Raw genomic sequence first — 23,269 nt, 5'->3', positions numbered from 1 at the left:
AACATGCCGAGCAGCTTCTGCATTGATGCTTCTGTTTGTTAGTTCGTTTAACTCTCAGTTTATTTATTACCGGTCAATTTTGTCGATCCAACTGTATTTGGAAATCAGAACGAGTTCACAATCGGTCAGGTCACCGCGAAGATGTATGAGTTTTCTTGAATGATACATAATCCTAGTCATTGAACCCAGATGCATTTGATACAGTTTTCGCGAATGGAATACATATGTATTGTAGATAGAGTAGAAGAATAGTTTCGATGATCGAATTATAGTTTTTGTGATTTATAATAAATCAATTTTTTTGATTGAAAAATTATTGCCACTTTTATATTCAAGACTTAAAAATATAATTTAAATTTTGTATAAAATGTTTTCTATGCATTTGCTTTCACGACATTTCTAAATTATAATTATATCGAAGAAAAATGAGATTGATAGAAAAAATTTTCTATTACATTTTGTATATTATCACAATAATTGTAAAAATATTATACGTGTCGAAATAAGTAGAACAAAATTGTTAATCATTTTTATATTATCATAGTTTTTATCAAAAGATATTTGCTGTTTAATAATTATATTTCTTAGAAAACATATTAAAAATTTAATTTATTAGAAACTATGCAGTATTATTTTATGATTGCTTAAATGCCTTTTACAACTTAACGTTAAAATATTATTTTCGTAGAATTATGTGAATTATGTTAATTTTGAAACAATAATAAAACAAGTTCTCTGTTCATCTTTCTCTCCTCTGTTGATCTTTCTTTTCGTTTATCTTTTCTCAAGTCAAACAAAGCAGTGACTACTTATAGATACATTCCTGCGAACGACATCCTTCGCAAGAAGCACAAGACTTCGACGAAAAAGAAATGAAAGAAAATAACACGACCCTCCCAGGATGAATAGAACTGGTCGTGTATGGTTTGCGTCGAAAATAAATGCGATAACTTGTACTGTTTGCTACGGCACAGAGTATATTCTTTTTCGTTTTTTGTATCGCGATTAAAACAATACACAACATTGCATTGGTTTGAAACGGCATGATAGAAATTTTTTTTTATTAAAGTTTATGTATAATACCGAAGATACCGAGCTTTTTATCGCAAGCTCAATACCTTATTTACAATATGTTTGTCTCATACGACGGTAATCGAATTGAATTTCTTGACGATCCCTGAGGAGAGAATTCACATGCAAGTACAAAAAAAATCTTTTTTATCACTGCCAAAAGTATGTATACTGTTTTTTAGTTACAACACTGTAAACTGAATAACATAAATTGCAGAAAAATGCATATTTAAATTTATACAGGGTGTTCGGGAACTCCGGTGCCAACCGTTGAGGGGTTGTAGGGTAGGTGAAAAGATGATGATTTTTCCTCAGCAAAAATGTTGAGAAGTCAATAATTTTCGAGTTATAAGCGATTGAAAAAAATGGGTTTTTTGAAAACTAAACGTTTTGGAGTTCAAAGTCTAACATAATTACATTCTTCAGTTAATTTCAGGTAGAGTTTACTATAATACAATTTTAATTTGAGGTTTAGTTATAAAGATACATAATGACAAATATTGGAAAGTTGTAAAAAATGATGACCTTTTTTGACATTTTTGCTGAGGAAAAATCGTTCCCAAATTGACCAAAGAATCCATTTGTGATCGTTGGTCCGTTAGTTACCGAACACCCTGTATATTTGCAATGCTTAATTATCATGATATCGTAATAACAAAGCATTCACAAAAATACTTCTATTTATTCTTCATATAATAATTTTTTTTTACATTGCTTTACTTAAAAAGCAAATAATTATTCTCAAATTATTGTTTTAAAAACTTGTCACTCTGGTAAACAATACGATATAGCATTGCTGTCACAAAATTTACTCCATTATATACTTGACATGAAATGATATTGTGGCTCTATTGATATTTGATTTTTTAATTTTTCTAAATTTTATAATAAAGTATGACATATATGTATATTATTATACGAATAGAAAGATAGAAACTTGAAGATAGAAACTCTATTGTATTAAAAATTATAGTAGTAGGAGAGCCAGGAAGAAAACGAACAAGATTGTTTGCCTACACATATTGAGTCACGTGTAAAAACAAGAACCTATGAATCGTGATAATGATAAGTATTGTTACAGAGACCAAGTTGAAAAACAAGTGTTCGAAAAGTTTAAGTCAAAGTAAAAATACGATAATAAATTCGAATTTTCCTTAAAAGAATCAGTCTTTTAAGAGACTACAGAGAAGTTCTTTTCTATTCAAATTTTTTTTAAAATACAAACGCAATCTTATTTAAATAATACTTTACATAACATTATTTTTATCTTCAAATCTTGTGAATAATCTTTAAATAGAAATAACTGAACAATATTGTAAATCTTATAGGTAATATACAATGTTTATTATTCTAGCATAATTTAACTAACAAAATATCATGACGTCACACTAAAGTTCATGGAATAATAATACGTCATCGCATAAACAATAAATGATTCATGATAAAATTGTTACACGATCACAACTTAAAATCTATTTAATGTTTAAAATTTATTTAAAATTTGTTTACAATATTTATCGCTATAGAAAGACACCCTTCTAGGAATTAAAATATTTCTTAAAATTATTAAGATTAATTGTATAAAAAACATAAATCTTAAAAAATGTAAATGTTCTTATACTTTTGCTAAGAAGTTTTGAACATAATAATTAACGAAATAATTACGAATGCTAGAAGAATAGCCATCGATTATGATTATTTAATTACTTCCGTATTTTTCTCAGAATGTGATGATTCGTGCCATGATGTTGCAAAGGGATAACATCAATGGAGTCATTCACTAATTGCCATGGTAATGGATACGAATTATATAATCTTCCAGCGAATGTTACTAATTCATTGATTCACGAATTCTTCAAATCACTTATGAACAATGATATCTAATATTTATATTTTGTGCTTGCATCATATGACATACATATTACATATGTATTTTATGTTATATCATATAACATAACACATAAGAATTCTTAGTGCAATTAGGGATACTTCGTCTAGCTTTCAAATTATTAATAAGAACACTTAAACAAAATGTTGTAACCCGTTATTTAATAGTCTTCAATTTTTTATCTTACGTTTCTCTACGCAATCTTTCATGTTAATCTTAAATTGGAACGTGTAATACACGCGAAAATTATGGCAGCTGTTAACAGAACTCTAAGAAAGAAATAAAAATGAGCGCAATTTTCGAGAGACGCAGTTAAAAGGTGCGCTGATTAGTTGAAAGTCTTGACGCGATTCGCGCGGAAGTACACGAAACGCCCGAGTGCTATAAGCAAGAGCCAGCTTCCTCCGCGTTTACATAATGCCAGTACATGATTAACATCAATCGCTGCTGCTAACGAATTAATCACGCTATGCGATGGGTATAAGCATCCATCTCGTGCGAAAAATTATACTCGAACATGTAGCAAGGTTGCGTCTTATGCACAGTTGCGCACGGAAACGACGAACGTTCGATTGTTTGGATTATTAATGAGTCAATACTATATAAGTAATAATTTTATAACTATGCAAATTGGCTAAAGTTAAAGACAAAGTAAAATATTTAATTTGTAATTTTACTACACGTATACGCCATTTATTCATACGATAATTATATGAATTTATTAATTAATATTATAATTTAATTAATTTATCTTAATCAAATAACACATGTTTACATACATGTGCTCATGTATAATTGTTAAAATTGTCATTATTTATAATATTGTTATTATTGGAGAAAAGAAACAATCAAGATTTAAGTTTTCTACAATTATTGAGAAAACAATTTTATTAGAGAATGTTTATTCAATGTTAAATTAATAACTCTTTCTTTTATCTCAGATTCATATTTTCATTTGCATGTTATTATAATATGATATACCAGGTTTTGTCGTAATCAAAGGCCAACAATTCTCCGCAAACAGACAGAATTAACTTGAAGAAAAACTACAAAACAATAATCTTCATTGCCTAAAAGCATGTCTAACCGGGAAGTAATACTTCTCATTTTCTCGAAAAGTACACACAGAAACTCTCAAGTAAATTTTTGCAGCAGCATTGGTATATAAAGCTGACCTATGCCTAAATAATAAATTATAATTGGCAATAATTAATTCTGAAATAATAGCATACACATAGTAAGGTCTTTTTCTCGATCTCATGTGTCTTGGACCATGAAAATAATTAAGTATCCTGGCACAATACACTACTGAAGTTTGGTGAGCGTTATACATACCGATGAGTCTGATTGACAGTGACATAGTTACGGGCAACCTTGTATCTTAAGTCTCGCGACGCGAGAAGTGTAGACGGTAAGCAAGCTGTTGCGTATTTCCTGCGTTGGCATTATCAGCTCAAGCCGCGCCAAACACCTGTCTCCCTTTTTACGTCAAGCAACACGGAGGCGTTTAGAGAGATATGATAATTCGATCATAATTCAATCATATGATCTAAATTATTTATTTCTATTTTAGAATATAATTTATAATTAATTAAAGAACGTCAAATATTATTAAGGTACAACTAAAACAAACTCTTGAAGCAGAAACGATGCGATTAACTTCAAAATATTTTTATAATTACTAATCAGCAGAAGATCAGTCGTTTTGATCTATTGTGAATAATTTTCTATTAATTATAATATTTGACAATAAATGCCAGCAACAAGTTCAAGACATGATTATAAAAATCGACGAATTTGTCAGATATAATAAAATTGAAGCGTTTTTGATTTATACAATTTTAAAATTATAATTGGAAGAGAGATGTAAAAATTGTGATAATCAAAATTCGATAAGTTCTGAACATATTCATAAATCTTGGAGTTACATTATGATTATAATGATATCGAGTAATTCTTACAAACATTTATGAAGTGTTAATTATTGTTTAATTTATGGGCTGGTGTGTTGTATCTTATATAACGTTTAAAATAAGATTTTAATAGCCGTTGCAGGATATCTCTGAAAATCTCGCAAATGATAAATGCATCTGCGGTTAAACAGTGTTAACAAATAAATCATGCTGATAATTTTACAACTTTGTCTTGTTTTTTTCGAACAAAAATAAAAAAATTCGCGTTTTTTTCACAAAACGACAACGGCATGTTGATCGGGATTGTCAAGGGCTTCCCTCTCTTTCTCTCCTTCACCTTTCGGAAAGATACCACCGCATCAAGGCAACAAATTGTAATTGATTCCTCGCTCTAAGCAAGATAATACCAATGTGGGCAACAAGGACGCAAGACAGCAAAACGTTGCATAACTAACGCCGGTCACGCTTCACGGCGTGATGCTTCTCGTTCGTCCTCTCTTCGCCAGATTTCTAGGACTTTTTCTCGAGAGCAATACTTCCGCGGAAATCCGGTTGATGTTCTCACTCGACAGATTAATATCAAACTGAGTTGAAATATTATGTGCATCTGGCTTGAGATTTAATATATTAGAAAGGACGAGCTTCACAATATTCCGTGGAAAAATTCGTCGGAAAGTTAGACATGTCCGCGAGTTGTTTTACATCTTAATTAGAAATTAAGTAAAATTGAATGTGCGTGATGTCAATCAGTCGTTAAACAAAACGTCTGCTTCTTGTTTTTTTTTTAATCATTGTTTCTTGCGAAGGAATGATAAGCGTCCCTGTGACGTGACGCTTAACTCACGTATATTGGGATAATCTCCAGATCGATAGAAGGACCAATGGAAATTTTCGACGAGACTTTATGGAAGAAAGAATAAATTCCTTTGCCCTCGAATGCAGGCGGCGAAGGTATTTTGCGAAAATATAATTCTCGCCAATGCCAAATTTCAAAGTCAAAATATATCATAAAAATATATGATTCATTTCATATATATTTAAATTATAAATTTAAAAACAAAGAAAATTAATCTATATAATTCAGTATTCGGAGATGTAGATATGTATATAATTTTAATTTCAGAAAGTAATTACATTAAAAAGAATAATTCTTCTGATAAATTGTTCCATATCAATCCTAACATCAAGTCTTAAACTATAAACTGGAAATTAAACAAATAAAACGCTATAATAATAGCATTTTAAATATAGTATAAACTAATCTTATGATTATGTAAACATTTCTGCACATTATAGTGACAATTATAAATAATACAGTTGAGATTATCCCATTTATGTGCGGTAGCAAGTGTCGCAACGTTTCAAATTCTTTCAACGCGGCTGTTAAGTGAATAAAGCCGCCATATGTCAGCCATGACGCGCACATTTAGAATACATCCGGATGAGTCTTGCCCCGAAGCGCTCTTATTATGTTATGCATATTCTTATCGTTTATATCGTATCTTAACATTAAAATGTTTGCGTCACAAATAATAAAACTATACTTCTAGATATTTAAAAATGATAGATTCTTGAAATTTTTTCCTTATATTGTATAACACTACTAACTACACACAATTGAGCAAATATCTTCTGCAATGTAACTTTTCCTTCTTTTTTTATGCTCTCATCTATTACAAAAATTTAGCCAATTCTGGAATGCGCGCGCAAATATGTATAACACAATATACGTACACAGAACTTTTGCAAACTTCTATAACTACTGGTCCGAGAATGTGTACATGCTAGAGATAGTACCGAGATGGCAAAGGTACTCTGGGGTCAACTCGGATTTCTAGGCGATTCATTGCATCGTGCAGCGGCATTCGTGTGTCCAGGCACTTCTGTCGTCTTTTGCCGCTTGTGAAAAGCGTGTGCGCTCTTATGCGCGCAAGAGGCCGACGAAAGACGAGCGAGGTAAGCGAAATGTATGTCATGCGATCGAAGTGCAGCGCGTACCGACCGTCGTCACCTCTCGCTTGTCTTCTCATTGTCATTCGGCGTGTCGCAAAACAACCAGCGACGACGAACGCGCAAGAGGACGACACGAAGCATTGCAAAAATGAGCGCGATAGGACTTATCTGTAGCGACACATGAATCTTGAACGTGACGAATCAATGTGGCATCTCGGTATATGAATAAAAACTGCAAAAAACTTGCAAAAGAAATTATAAGACACCGGACGATAAGTTCTACTGATCTAATTGTCCGAAATAATTCTAATTCCTTGGACCAATTAGGCCAGTAGAACTTGTCTTCTAGTGCCTTATCAATTAAAAGTTTTTTGTGACTAAATTTGTTCATAAATATCTCCAGCAATTTCGAATAATTAAGCGCTCTCTTTTCATTTCTTGCAATTTCAACAACCTAATAATTCCATACGTTTACGTTTTCCTTGTTTCAGAATATTTTCGGCATACTCGAGTGTCTTATTTCATGTCCCACATAAAGTGCGTGACAATTCTTCGTGATTGGCTTATCGTTTAGCGACACGCGCTTTTTCATTTCACAATATACTGTTTGTAATTCTGCAAACATCTGCACAAATTTTGTCCGCGCAGACTGGCCTTACGCATTGTCTGCGCATGCCGATTCGAAGGCAACATTGTTTTACGAATCGATGTTTTGCGAAGTCGCTTGATTTGTCGTTTCTTTTCGATAAATCCATCAAGACAAACATTGCACGAGAAACGGTCTCTATGTTAAAACGTCCAGCTTCGCGCGACGTGAAACCGTTCTTGCTTTCACGCGTGCGAGTTGCCTGCTAGGATTGTTCCGTTCATGCGCTACGAGTATTTCGCGCGCGTGATTGAGCCAGCTGTAACACCGTACATGCAGGCACTTGTTGCAACAAACGTCATGCTTTGGACGATAATCATGAGCCATAAAAATACTTTAGGCTATCGTTTCGCTTTCGTGCTGCATCGCTAATGTCACGACACGTTTCTTACATTCCGGATGTTCAATTCCTAGTAAATGGTAGACGGAATTATTAGTAAAAATATTTTTTTCCTTTATACAAAGATTTCAAGTAGCTGTTAATATAACATAATACATGTATATCAGAAAAAAAAACAGAAAAAAGTAAATAACAAGTAATAGAGAAATGTTGTGATGATAGTCACGAGAATAAATCGATGATGGAAATTTGATTCGACAATTTAACCTTCGGAAGAAGTTGAGAGATTTGGCCCTTAGCCATGCACGTACATGAGAAGGATCACCTCTTCTTGTGGCGACAAAAATCGTTCTAACAATCGCATCGTCAACCTCGTAACAGATCTGCTCTACGTGCGAGAATTCGCCTGTATGATCGTTATCAGCGTACTGGAAAAGCAGGTAAGATCATTTTCTATTCCTGGATATTGGCTATGTATTTATAGTAAGTTCCGGAGACTCTCTTGGATATTTATAGATCGCCGATCATGCTGTTTATTTTTGCCAGTAGCGTTGGTAGGCGGATAAGAAAGCTGGTATGGATCACTGCGGAAGACGCGAACGAGAAAAAGGAATGCTTCGCGTGCTCGCTGCATCTAAAGAAGCAAAACGCTATAGCAAGAAAATGTTACAGAAGCAGGATTGCTCGCTTTTCTAGTATGAGCTGCTCTGTTCTGCTATAAATACCGATGCGAATTATTTTCTTCTTTTGAACGGTACCTTTCGATAAACGCTCACCATTCACCGCGTTCATTAAAATAATCTGACACATTAGGAACCTATCAAAAAATTAAACATTTATTAAAGAGATTCCTTTCTCTTCTCAAATTATAGTATACCTAATCATATCTGTCAAGAACTGAGAATATTAGCGCGCTCTCGTTTGCACGCTATCGCAAAAGATTTTCTATTCCTGGACATTCTGGTGTATTTATAGACCAACCGCTGTCGTCTTTCCTTTAACTACTGTATAGTGTTGTGGTATAACGCGCATAGGAAAGCGAGATCTTACGTGAAAGCCGTTAAGGCCGTTTCCACCGAGGCGCTAGGAGAGAAACCGAGACCATCTATCCATGAACGCAATGTATAAAGGTCATAGAAATGTCAACAAACGGGGTTCGACAAGGACACCGTGAACTGCATTAGGATATAAAAGATCATGCCATCAGCATTTTTGCGAACAACTGCAAAGTGCATAGTATTGGAGCAATATCAGAACAATTACGTTTAAATTCACTTTATTTCTTGAGCATATGCAATATATACGAGTATATATATATATATATATATATATATATATATGATACATATGAGTTACACAATGTGTAACATATACGGAGACAAGAAAAAGGCTTATATGCACAACATTTTTTTTGATCAATTTTATTCTTACTCGTCGTATATCTAGAATTATGCGAACAAATTTAATGTAAGAAAATTTTCTTGACATCTATTACTCTCTTCTTTAATAATAAAAATAACTTTGCTTATATTTATGTCCTATTTTTGACAATATAGAGAGAACCATATTTTAATTTCTTAACTTGTTGATATACCTTTCTCCGCGAGTTATTCATAACATCGATAATAGTTAATGTCATGCGAACGACTTCACAACGCAATTAACACATCCATTTTATGGTTTTCTCGGTTGTTATCAAGACAAGTAAGAGAGAGAATTGTATGTGCAAAGAGAGGTTTAATGTTTTGTTACTTATTGTTAGAAACAATGCAACTTTTGTTCACACTTTTCTTCTTTCTTTTTTCTTTTGTTTATTATTTCGGCAAGCACGATCCAAGATAAGTTTGTGTTTCACAATTATATTTGAGAAATGGCTGTATGGATGTGACAAGCAGTTATTGGCGTATTGTTGTTGAACGAACTCTATTTAATCAAGAGATTCTGCTTGTCGCACTCGGAAATTTTTCAGCAATTAATCTTTGTATTCAAACATCTCGGATCATTACAAGCACATTACTCTCATATCTACATCATATATTGCACAAAAATTTCAGGTTATATAACATTTAATTTGACATGTAATCTCTGGCACTGAGTCGCGTAGAAACGTTCTCGACAAGCATTGATGTCACCGATTTACGAGAACGATTATATAATGATTTAATGACTAACAACTTTTTAATGGTAAAATTTTGAACTATGAAATAATAGTTTAATGGCATTGCGTTGTAATTAAGATGAAAATGAGCTGCATTTTTAGGAATTAAAATTAATTTATCTTGAAAATACTTTTGGAATTTCATCGCAAGAAAGATTACTGTAAATTCTCTGTTATTTTATAAATAAAATATAGCTTTCTTCAAAAACATCCAACCTATTATCAGTAACAAAACGTATTATAGTAAATGTATAAAAAAACATCATATATAAAAAATATTTAAGCGTTATATTAATGTGATTAATAGTATAATATTAAAACTAATAATTAGCAATGATCTCTGTAATATCCGTTGTCGTCATTTTTATATGACTCTTCAAAAAATAAATGTATATATATTAGCGAAACAACGGAAGTATTTTTAAATTATGTCATTAATCAACTTTTCTTATACTCTTCCGGAATTAAATAAAAATAACAGCAAGAAAGATGCTACGTATATTTCACATGATCATTCAGAAGAAATGATCTCGCGACATCGCTGTACTCTGAATATATGATACATTTACATATGCATACAAATGATTCAATTAAACACGTGTCCAGCTCGCATTGCTAAGTTAATCCCTTTATCATAAACATATTATCATTGTTATCCATCGCGTAGCAAATGAGCGATATATACTCGAGTGTAGTAGTGCAATAATTTTTAGCAGTGATATTCCAAGCACACAGCGGCCGTGTGCGCCGTTACGTTTAAAATCGACGTATCGACGACCTTATTTCTTTAAAACACGCGCGCGAGCAAGCATTGACCGAACAGCATTTCTGTGTTAGCGGGTTTTACGTGCTTCGCCGCTATGATTTGTGCAAATCGTATTTTCTGTATGGTTGAAAAAAATTTGGGACACTTCCGGAGCTCAATTTTGCTAATTGACGATGCTAATTTATTGACTAGTTTCAAAATATGTGACTAGTTAATTTGCCTGAATCTATTGGACAATTCTGATTGATAGTATGGCTAATATATGGAAAATCTTTCTGTTTTTTACCACGATTATTTGCTAAAGCTTTATCAAAGATTTGTTTTTTTTTTATAAATAACAATAAATTCTAATAATATATCACTTTGTACTATATAACTATAAATATATAACTATAATAACATAGCTATTATAATATATTGAAAGCGCAGTTGAGTCGAAAGTTAACAGTTGCACAACGATCAGCTGGCCGCACTAGCACAATTTCTTACATAGCATACTGACAATATAGATGTTTAAAACTCGCGATCCAATTTTGTGGACCACTTTATATAAAAAAATGGCGAAACCTTAATTCTTGGATACATTCTGATGTTCTTTGACAAATTCATACCACGAAACTGTTATGTTTTGCAATGATCGCGTAATCGCGACGCCGGCAGCAGGTCATATGTTCGAGTTTCAATTAAAAATACTATTACTATCATTTATGCAACTTAGCAAAAGTAAAAGTAGGTCTCTTTTTTTAAAACTTTTATGTTAATTATAATCATTATAACGACTATAATTAATAAAAAAAAGCTTGGGAAAGCAAATAGCTTGTAATAAATAAGATATCAAAATCGTTTAAATTTACCTTGAAAGTTATAAATAACATACTGTTAAAAAATAAAATATAAACATATGTTTTTTGACGATAAAAACCTAGAAATGTAGGAAAAAATAACTCTTGCCAGGATTCCATGCGCCAGTTACCAGTTCGACCTGTCAGCCGCGAGCAACTTGACAGCTCGAGTGTCTACGTCAAACGTATAGCGACCGCAAGAAATCATATCTATATGTATACATAATTTATATTCAACATACTCAGCATATTGAAGCGAGTTAACATTAACAACCGTAACGAGGAAACAGCGGATCGAAAAACTCACTTGATCAGAATCCTCCAGAAGCAGCCAAAGCTAGAGCCGTTCGGCACTTCGCTCGCGTACGATATGGTCATTTCCTGTCTGACCGCGCGCGCGCACCTCTCCTTCCTGAGTCGCTACCCTCTTTTTCCTCCCCCGTTGTCGTCTGGTCCTCTTCTACGGATGATTTGATCCCTGGTACCGTTGGTGTTTCCGGTGGAGATGCTGCACACTCGCGCACATGCGGCGCGCGGGCCGCCGATATTCTCTCCAATCGATCTGATTTATTCGAGGGTCTCTTCAAAGGTACACCGGAAGATCGACCGGGATCTATCTGGTCGCTCGTGATGGGCTTACCATCAGGAAGTTCTTGTAACACGCGAATGAGCAAAACCAGCTGACCGAACGGATCGACTGTCTACTGACTGAGCTCCACTGGACGAGCGGCGAGACCAACGGAGAACGGGGCCCGGCTGTGTACCACCTCCACCTGAAAGCCAGGGATGTGAACATCACCTGCGGAACCCATCTCGAGTCGAACCTGCTTCGGAGCAAGGGTTTAAATTAGAGCTGAGTTTAAATTTGATGGCAAAGAACAAGCAACGAATCGCTCAAGAGTGTACCTTTGTATTCATGTAAAATATCGAAATATTGTTGATAAGATAATTCTGGAATAACAAACTTATGCAAATCTTGAATTTGCATTAAATATAAAAAAGTTAAGTGCGTAAAGTATGAATACACTAACAACTATTAGGATCTTACAATCTCTTCGAGATCGCGCGAATGTGTTACTCTTTCAAATATATTTAACTTTTCATTGCTTTAGTATTAAAGATGGATACATACATGCATACAAAAAGTAAATTGCAGTTTAAAGTGTCAAAAAACCACGAACAAAAATCAAATAAAATATTAAACATGTGAAATCAATACATTCTCTTTTGCAGATTCGTAATTGAAAAATAAAGGGAATATGAAGATTAACATCGGATTAAATATCGATTTAATGAATATCTAATCATAAGTTAGCAGATAGACGATAAACATTAAATAGCAATTTTATTTTTTATGTCCGTTATATTTCAGAAATATTAATTAAACAATATGTCACATTATCAAATTGGATATTAATTTCAAAATCATATCAGATTGACTTTTGGTCACGTTCCCTGGAATCAACTAGGAATTTATGTAACTATCGCAAGCACTTGTGACATGTCAGTTTATGCAGAATTATTCTTTCAAAATCGATGACATGTCTTTCAAGTGGATTTGTAGCGAGTAAAAGGAGAACGGTTCGCCACTTGACTCTACGGTGATATTATGTATCGTAATGAGTTTCTATTTCATTACTTTTTATACGCTGATGCTGATTTACTCTTCATCCTCTTTTATGTTGAAATCGTTGTCATTAGGACACCTAATTACGGCATGCATAATTTTTTACGATAAATCTGAATGAAAGGATAAATCTTGTAACGTGCGATACTTTGTTTCTCCAAGTAGAGACCAGATTCTTTTACGGTCCTGTGTATCAGGCCGTTCATGCAGGTGAATATTACACAGGTCGAGCACTTCAAAACGCCATCTTACACATGGTTTTCACACTCTTCTCTCACCTTGCCATGGCCTAGCCTGGGGCGTAATCGCGGCCTTCTGGTACCATCCACCGGTCACCTTTCGCTCGTTCTTATGTCGTGGGAATACGAGATGACGTGTACTCTTATTGCCTTCTGGAGGTGCCAATATGATTTTCACATGCAACAGGAAAGTCCTCAAAACACGCAATTTAATTTCATCGAAAAGATTTACTTGGAAAAACCCAGATTCGAGTTGTACAAATAAAACAAGTATCAGATATTATTAAGTGTCACAAAACTTGGTCAATTGCATCATTAATTCCCCGAATTCGATTTCAGAACTTGAAGATTATTAGTGAGAAAGTATCAGTCGTTCCAAAAACCCATTTTATCGAGTCTAATTATTGCGGAATTTGAAAAGACACGCGCACGCGAAAGATCTACGCGATAATTTCCTTCCTGATTTGCATAAATTAACAATCGGAGCATCTCCGCGGTTACCGCGGATGTTCCTGCACGAGTCGGAAAAGATTGTGTGGCAAACAGTTTTGCGGTGACAAAAGTAATAGAACAAAGCTACAGAACAAAGGACAAGCTACGTAATAATTTATTATACTCGACAGAACTTTTTACATAGGAAATTAAATGCATTTGTACGACCTCACTGCATGTACCATCGTTCAAGACTTAATATTGACATCTTTCTGTATCTTATATACGGTGTTCGCCGAAGCCTGGAATAGCTTTTTTTCGTATTCGGTTATGTGCATTCGTATGATATTTGTGACGCCATTTTCGCCAATCGCACAAGGTAAGGATAGAAACATATCGTGGCACACATCATGATGACCCTAGAAGAATGATTAATGCCTTGTTTAGAGAGAATATTATCTCCTATAAATTTATATTTAGTCAATGTAACATTAATATCTCTTTAAAAAAACGCGATTTATTTTGTTTTATTTGTATACATTTAGATTTATTTATATGTGAAAGAAATCTGTAATTAACTGCTATTGCTATTGCTATTGCTAGTCCGATCCAATTAGCTGTTAAAGTAATTTCTTTATCAGTCAATAAAATATTTTTGGAATGACAGCAACGTGGCATACATGCATATTAATATACCTGCACGAGAGTTGAAACTGGTATAATTGCTTGTGTATTGCGTAATATTGCGATTATGATGTCTGTTGTGGAAAGTCCAATGGCCGTATTTGAATATCCTTTTAAACACCGCACTATTGGACCACTAAAAAAATTAAAAATACTCTCTAAACTTTTTCGTTATATCTCAAACATTTTTTTATAAGCCTATTATATATAATATTTTTATAACATAAATTATTATATAATATAAATTACTATAACTCTCTAAGTAATTATTTTTTGATGTAACAAGATTGAAATCTAGCAATATATATGTTTTCCTACTCTAAAAATAAAATTATTAGAAACTCACAACTTTACGACTTCTTTCGCTATATCGTACCATCTTTCATCATCCGTCTCCAGACCGATATTCGGAATAATATCGCGGAACTGCACTCCTGCGACGCTCACTCCAGACCAGAGCGGAACTAGCGAAACGTTAAATATTACATTGGATTTAATACATAACATCTCGCCTTTGTATCAAATGTCAGATATCAATTGATAGAGCTTACCCATACTATCCCCGTGTTCACCGATAATATATCCTTGAACCGAACTTGGCGCTATTCCTATTCGATCAGCAATCAAATAACGAAATCTTGCGCTATCCAAATAAGTTCCGCTACCAATTACTCGATGAGCCGGAAGTCCACTCAACTTCCATGTAAGCCAGGCTAAGATATCCACTATACAAGAAAGTCACATATTTACGTTAAATTGCAATACATAAAAATTAAAAAATAAAATTGTTTCAAAAATTTATCTCAACCGGGATTGCTGATAACGACAAACACCGCATTAGGGCTATAGTTTACTAAAGGTGGTATTATATTTTTCAATATCTCTGCATTTCTTTGCACCAAATCAAGTCGACTTTCACCCTTTATTGGTCGTACACCCGCGCAAATTACTAAGACTTTTGAATTACTTGACACACAAAAATCTACAAAAGAATTTTTTTATATTATTAGATATAAACAAAGATAAATAATTATTAGAAATAAAATATAAATTGAAATCCAAATAAATTTATTTTTACATCAAATTATTATTAATAAAAATATGCAAAACTAAATTAAATTAATTAATAATATTAATGGCATAATAAAATAAATTTACAATTTTTTGTAATTAATTATTCAGATGATAAATCCATTACCTGTATCGTACTCGATCTTCGGATCTCCTATAAATATAGAACTATGACTAAAGTCCATTCCTTCGCCTTCTAACTTTTTAGGAAAGGCGTCTATCATTGCAATGTGCGAAGTAATTCGCTAATATTGAATAAGAAATGATAATAAATATTTATAAAACATGTTGTTAAAAAATTAAAGTTTAATGTTTTTTTTTATTTAAATTATACAAAAAACTATCTATAATTAATGTAAATATATTATAATTAAATAATTAATATTTATATATATTTATTTGATTATATAAGGACTTTTAATTTAATATAAAATGAGCAATTAGTAAATAAACATAATATAGAGCTAGGAAACAAAATTTTAGAAGAAAAACGTAATACTTGAAAGAGAAGCGAATTGGCAATAGCAACGCCAACCATACCAGCACCGACAATAGTGACTTTATGACAACAATCTCTAACTGGTTCCGAAGACTTGCATAAGAGCTCTTCTCGTAAGCATGGCGAACTAAAATTTGAATAATTCGCTTTCCTTCAATATTCCAATGAAATATTACATCATAATTAGATTTAAACATTTCTTTAAATCATGCTTAAAATTACCAATAATTTCAAAACTGATTATATCAGCTTTTCTGAAAAATTGTCTATTAATCAGAGATTTATATTGGAAATAGAAGAATTTATATAAATAACAATTTTATACGATATGTCATAAGGCATTCATACATTTTTTTATTATAATATCTTTAAAATAAAAATATTTCATAAAGAAGAAAGATATCATATAAAATTGCTTTACAATAAAGAATTTAAATAATTATATAACATAAAACGTATTTTAGCAAACTGCAGTAATTAAATAAATTCAACATGCATAAAATAAATATAACTAAAAATAATTTATTGCTAAATTTAATTTAGAATAAATAAAATTCTATCTATACTATATTTTATTTAAAATAAAAATTATCATATATATAAATATAACAATAAAGATGCTTACACAAAATTAACTGCTCTCTGTAAATCTGAGCCAACAGTCGCATCTTTTCCGAATGGTTTTCCTTTATTATTTCCGAAGATATTTGCCAAAACTGTCGATGGTAAAGCACGGGTATATCGATTCCTAATAGAACCTATCGTTGATGTCACGCCAATAAATTTTTTCAAACATATTGATAACGATGACTTTGACAGTATAGATAATGGAACCATTGCTTCTGTCATTTGCCGATTTTGTAAACGTCGCACGATCGTTTTTACCCGCGCCTGTTACATCGCATTAAATTGTTTTTTTCTCAAAACGAGAGAGTATACTGATAAGCGGACAACATAATACTCTTGGCATTCCGCCATCATTGATTCACCAATTGTTAAACACATCCATGGTTACTTAGATTTTGTACAATAAGCGTTCAAAAGAAAAATATATGTAATATAAATATATATAATTTATTGATAAATCATTGAAAAATACTTTATTGTTTGTATAATATATTAAAAATGATGCACAATGTCTTATTTTAATAATTTGTCACAAATATTTAAATATTTATACACACATATATAAACGCGCATAAACATTCATTACAGAAACATTCCTTATTCTATTATAAAATAAATAGCGCAATATAAATAACTATATTAAAAATAAAAATATATAATATGTATGGTATATGTCTGCATCGTATGAACTAAATTTAAAAGAACAAAATGCTTAAAAATTGAAAACAATTTGCTTAATAAAAAAAAATTAATATCAAATCTATGATATTTTAAATTTGAATTATATATATATATATATAAATTTGTGCATTCTCTGCATATGTGTGTGTGCATGCGCTTTATTATAATATTATATTATAATAAAACACATTTCTTTTATAAATATATTTTATAAGAAAAAATTGTACAAATAACAGAGTTATTAGTTAAATAATGATTTGTAAAATGTATAATGATTTTTAAATAATGTCATGTAACGATTAAAATAATTCATAATGACAGCTAAACCTGTAACAAAATAATGTGAAAAATAAATTATATGACAAATATTTCTGTCACTAAGAAATACTATCACAATAAACATTATAATAATAAGAAATAAATAAAGAAAAGTATTTCATATTTTTAACATTTTCACACATGCACATGTCACAGGCAATATAAATATAAATATTAAGTAGTTAGAAATATTTATATAAAGATTAAGTAAACTTGTATATAATATAATAAATATGTTAACATTTGAAACATATAAATATGCATAAATTGCACATAAAACGACACGCAAAAAGCATAAATAAAATTAAACTAATAAAATACATAGGTAAAAATAATATATTCTTTTAAAATTTAAGGCCTTGTTGCACTTTGTGCATCGTTGATGAAGATTTATGTAACGATGCAAGCTCATCGTCTGTTAACTTCTGCTGAACGATGTGTGTGACGCCATCTTCACCCAATGTGCAAGGTAAGGATAAAAACACTTCTTCATTAATTCCATGATAACCCTAAAATTATTAATTATTATATAGTTTCAGACAATTAAACTTTATATATAAAAATAATTAATATAAATTGTAATAAAAGGATATTTCATTTTTTATTAAATAAATACGTTAATGTAACCTGATGTAGTAGAAATCCTTGTTGTCGACTTACAGTAACTAGAGTGGAGACAGCATGCACTTGATTGGAATTTCTTAATATTGCTGACGCAAGATGCGATACGCTGAGACCAATAGCCCAAGAAGTATAGCCCTTCAACTTGATCACCTCATACGCGCTTTGTACTACTTGTTTATGTAATTCGTTCCAATGTTCCTTATCTTTATCAGTACCCACATACTCGTTGATATCACGCAAACGCACTCCAGCAACATTAACTCCAGACCACACGGGCACTGATAAAATAGAAAAAACAAATATCTCTTATAATATTTTATATATTACACAAATAAATATTTTTATAATTATACATATACATTAATTTGGCTGTTTTAATTGCATTAAATTTTTATTGAGATATGGAAAAAAACTATATTCTTTTATAGTATTTTAAAATATCATTTATCTTAACTGCCGGGTCGATTAATAATGATATTCTTGATTCATTAGTTGCAAAAAATTGTCTATTTTAAAAAATTATTTTACATACCACTGGTGTCCCCATGCTCTCCAATAATCCACCCATGGCAGGATGTAGGTGCGACGTTAAGTCTTTGAGATAACAGGAAGCGGAAACGGGCAGAATCCAAATTCGTACCACTACCAATGACTCTATTCTTTGGCAAGCCGGAGAGTTTCCACGCCACGTATGTTAAAATATCTACAGGGTTGGAAACGATCAAGAGAATCGTGTTCGGGCTATATTTGACTAACTGAGGAATGATGCCTTTGAAAATGTCAGTGTTACGTTGAACCAGATCCAGCCTGGTTTCGCCTTCACGCTGACGGGAACCCGCTGTAACAATGCAGAGACTCGAATTCTCAGTAGCGGCGTAATCTGTACTAGCATTGATTTTTGCATTTTTCATAAATGAACTGCCATGTTGTAAATCCAACATCTCTCCTTTTAACTTGTCTATCATCATGTCGATTAATACCACATCACTTGAAACATGCTGTAAAAGCAATATTATTTATTGAGTGATTTAATTTTATAAACACATATTTGACTGTGATTAAAAATAAATATAATACATTTTTATATACATTATAATAAAACATATACAACTTTTAATATATATATTTTATTCTGCGTTGTCTACTAATATTGTCAAAAAAAATATAATAACTTATTTAAACTATTATAATTATTGATAATTTATGTAAACTTACGTTTGTCAAAATACTAAAAGCACAGGCCATTCCAACTTGACCCACACCAACTATTGTGATTTTATTTCTACCAATTGGCACATGATCCGTGACAGTAGTTAAAAGTTGATCTTTTAACGTTGCCATTTTCTGTAAAAGTATACATATAATTTAATAATGTATTTATATACTGATTAAAAAATATGTTATGTATGTTTTAATTTGCATGTAACATTATTTATATATATATTATATATACAATAAATAATAACATTATTATTTATACATATTTATCTTTTCATTTTTTCTATTAATTAAACAAATAATAAAAAAGCTAAGTTTAAATTAATATTTGCAACAAAAAATAATATTAATAAGAATCACCAAGAAAAAGACCACTGTGAAGGTCAAAAAGGTCATATAATGCTGACGGCACGCATGTCCATGAAGTAATGATATCTCTCTATTACTTAAAAGAATTTCTTCTTAATAGCAACTGTCCTTCTTTATCTTTGCGTCCAATTAAAATCAAGCTGAGGTCATTAACCCTCTTAATAATATCGATTCTAACATGCGTATGTTTCTTTTTTTTAGAAGGAATAATGTCACGCTGGCAAGTATCATTTCAAGTCATGGTTGCATTATTAAAATGTATCACGCAATTTCTTGTCACTTATTGCACATGCAACGAATGCAATAAATGTGCATTCAATTGTCAGATGGCAGTAGCAGTACAATCAATATGCATTCTTCTTTGAAATACTGATCCTTTTGAATTAGTCACAAATATGTAAATTGTAAAGCGGAAAAGTACGAAGAATAAACACATGAAGATTTAATTGTGATTAATTTTGATATCGCAGACTGTTGATTAATCATAAAATGCGAATAGCACTTGACCAGCGAGATATAATCAACGGCTTGTATAACGTCCGGTATTATTAAACTCATTGCACTTTGTATTGTAAGAAAGTACGGAACGATAAATTTTAACACACCGGTAACGACTTTACACACACATGGTGTAATAAATGCCATGTGCTCGACATATTTTTTATCACAGATAATGAATATAGGCTGATAGCGAGCAGCTAATCAAATAAAGAAACACAGGAAAAGAAATTTTACATTATAAATATTTTTGAATTAAACGAAAATTATATCTAGTAAAATAAATTAATTTTAAATTTATGAATCATAGAAAATAAATTTGCAATATATTTTTTAATTTTACTATTATATTATATTAATTATAAGAGCATTCGCCCGGCAAGCGAAAGGTCTCGGGTTTGATTCCCGATTTAGCCAACTTTTGGACCAATATTTTTCTCGCCTATTTCTTTACAGGGGAAGTTAAAAGAGGATTAAGAAGAATTCTTGAGATCCCAATCATAGGATACAGATTCTCAGATTACTTAATTTTCGCAATAACATCGCGTTTGGCTCTGTGACTGAGAAGAAGGAGATGTATATCGTGTTTTAAATTAAAAGAGCCGACCTAATATTCTTATTATTATTATATTATATTAAGTTGTTTCGTATGAAATGTCCGATTTTGCAATGTAAACTTTTTAAAGCTTTTTTTGTCAATAAAAATCTGAAAATGTGCATGTTTTATATATCATTTTCAAGTTCAAAATTTGTCTTTTTATAAGTAATTTAATTCTTTGATTTAATTAATTTTAAATGTATTTTTTTTAAACATTTTTTTTATATAAATAAATGTAATTTTCGCGTACTTTTTTATATGAATGCAAAAGAGGCCAAAATGCTGCAGCAGTCGCTCGAAACATTAATGCTGTATTCGGTGAGAATTCCATCAATAAACGTACCATTCGTCCATGGTATAAAAAACTTTAAATCTGGAGACAAAAGACTCACAAATCGTGGACCTGAAACTATCGTTGACGATAAAATATTAAAGTGGATCCACGTTAAACTGTTTGAAATGCGTAGATTATAACAGTTCTTAATTAATAAATTTAAAAATATAAAAAATATTGTCTTTTTAAATTTTTCATTAATTAAATTTTGTATTAATTAAATTTTTATTATTTAAAAAGCAGACATTTTATATAAAACAACTCAATATAAACAATTAATTCAGACGTTGTGATTCATTAAGCAAACATAATTACAAATAATATAAATATAAATAGATAATAAAATAAATATATATATGTTTAATGTAAATCTTCACGAACCTCAATAAATACTCTTTCAGCAGCACTATTCTTCGACACTGTCGAACACAGACTGAGCGCGTAGCAGCCGGTACACCGCTATTCTACTGGACTGACAGTTCAGGGATGTAGGTTTACTAAGGTGACCTTACCCCCACCATTTTATATGCCTTCTGCAAACACGACAAGTATGATGAAACATATGAAATCTTTTTCACATTTATTTGAAATCTTTTTCGACATTTATTGAAATTATAAAAATATCAAAATTTAAAAAATAATGATCAAAATATACAATTTTTTTATAAACCATTAATAAAATGCCACGTAAATTCTGATTCGAATATCGTAGTATAGGCGCAGACGCGGAGATGCTTCGGAGCACGTAGCACTTCGCGGTTTCGAAGAAAGAAACGTGACACTGCGCACGCGTAAAGTGACGCAATCATGCTTATAACATGATATTCACCATCGATCCAGTTCGAAAAGAATATCTTCTCTTGAATCTTTCACAAATCCGCCAATCAGAAACTGTGAGAATATTAAGAAGTGGGGTAAATGTATTTCTGGAAGTAATACAGCCAAGCAATAATTTTGCGTTTTATAGTGCAGAACATGAATGAGTTAAATTTATCTTTTTAACTTCTTCAAATAAAAATATTTTAGTTGATATATTTGTCTGATAATTTTCATAAAAAACATTATTTTTAATATAATTTTTTAAACATTTTTATATGACAAAAATAAAATTATTTTCAAGAAATTTTAATACACTTTTAATACACAAAAAAAGACATGTAAAAGTTATATTTAAAATTAAATTAAAATCTAAAACATTTCTTGTGCAATTTAATTTTGTAATAATATAAATTTTAACTTTCAATAAATTTTTGTAGAGAGAGAGAGAGAGAGAGAGAAGGGGGGAGGAAGAAGTATTTGTTATAAAATATTATTTTATCAAAATATTAAAAAAATATAAATGTAAAATATTTAGAAAAATTAGATTATATTCAATTTTCACTCCGAATAGATTATGTACACGATTTTTAAACTTATTTTTTAAATAGAAGACTAGTTCTTAGAATTTTTCTTCCCATTTCTAAAGAATTTTAATTATTAGCCGCGATAATTAATTTTTTTACAATTTGACATACGTTCATTGTAATGATAAAACAATATTTGTTGCAGGAAAAATCAATGCAAAACAGATATTAAAAAGTAGTACAAATATTGTACAGGAATATATAACGACATTTAAAATAATTAATCAAATAAAATTATATCATAACAGCAATATTTACTATATGTATACCCAGCCAGAAATGATATCGAATCGATGTCGATTCGACGACAAATTGACGTCGATCATCGTTGAATCAACGTCGCTAGATAAATCGATGTCGAATTGACGTTGATTCGACGTCAATGTGATCATTTATTTCTAGCTGGGATAGTATTACAATATTGAGATGAATAGCATATATTGACAATTTGAGGTAGATTATACCGTAGA

General features: G+C 31.2%; 3 protein-coding genes across 5 annotated transcripts in view; all 3 read right to left on the bottom strand.

Moving 5' to 3' along the window:
* The window catches only part of Best2 (bestrophin family protein), a 48,584-nt gene extending 34,610 nt beyond the window's left edge, over nt 1-13,974 (bottom strand). The window contains exons 1-2 of the mRNA XM_029315234.2: nt 13,483-13,974; nt 11,885-12,350 (exon numbers count right to left, since the gene is read on the bottom strand). Of these exons, the coding sequence (XP_029171067.1) occupies nt 11,885-11,955 (71 nt within the window). The 5' untranslated portion in view covers nt 11,956-12,350; nt 13,483-13,974. The remainder of the gene's footprint in view (nt 1-11,884; nt 12,351-13,482) is intronic.
* Nucleotides 13,975-14,032: 58 nt separating this feature from the next.
* On the bottom strand, nt 14,033-16,979 carry LOC114940522 (L-lactate dehydrogenase). Of its 2 annotated transcripts, XM_029315237.2 has the most exons (8): nt 16,755-16,979; nt 16,130-16,256; nt 15,758-15,875; nt 15,368-15,541; nt 15,111-15,284; nt 14,906-15,023; nt 14,572-14,695; nt 14,033-14,294 (listed from the first exon to the last, which is right to left on the bottom strand). In XM_029315237.2, the coding sequence occupies exons 1-8, from the start codon at nt 16,976-16,978 to the stop codon at nt 14,124-14,126; spliced, it is 1,230 nt and encodes a 409-aa protein (XP_029171070.1). In that variant the 5' UTR covers nt 16,979; the 3' UTR covers nt 14,033-14,123. The 2 variants fall into 2 exon arrangements, with proteins under 2 accessions (XP_029171070.1, XP_085343228.1); XM_085487102.1 differs by lacking the exon at nt 15,368-15,541.
* Nucleotides 16,980-18,095: 1,116 nt separating this feature from the next.
* LOC114940520 (L-lactate dehydrogenase) lies at nt 18,096-21,865 on the bottom strand. 2 transcript variants are annotated; one of them, XM_029315232.2, is made up of 6 exons: nt 21,778-21,865; nt 21,313-21,471; nt 19,595-19,723; nt 18,912-19,377; nt 18,416-18,657; nt 18,096-18,264 (listed from the first exon to the last, which is right to left on the bottom strand). In XM_029315232.2, the coding sequence occupies exons 2-6, from the start codon at nt 21,406-21,408 to the stop codon at nt 18,100-18,102; spliced, it is 1,098 nt and encodes a 365-aa protein (XP_029171065.2). In that variant the 5' UTR covers nt 21,409-21,471; nt 21,778-21,865; the 3' UTR covers nt 18,096-18,099. The 2 variants fall into 2 exon arrangements, with proteins under 2 accessions (XP_029171065.2, XP_029171066.2); XM_029315233.2 differs by lacking the exon at nt 21,313-21,471 and having other exon boundaries at nt 21,778-21,862.
* Between the last annotated feature and the right edge of the window lie 1,404 nt (nt 21,866-23,269).

The sequence above is a fragment of the Nylanderia fulva genome, unplaced genomic scaffold (assembly GCF_048542155.1).
Source record: "Nylanderia fulva isolate GAGA-0341 unplaced genomic scaffold, ASM4854215v1 Scaffold5, whole genome shotgun sequence".
NCBI lineage: Eukaryota > Metazoa > Arthropoda > Insecta > Hymenoptera > Formicidae > Nylanderia > Nylanderia fulva.
This window is presented reverse-complemented; position numbering and strand designations above follow the sequence as displayed.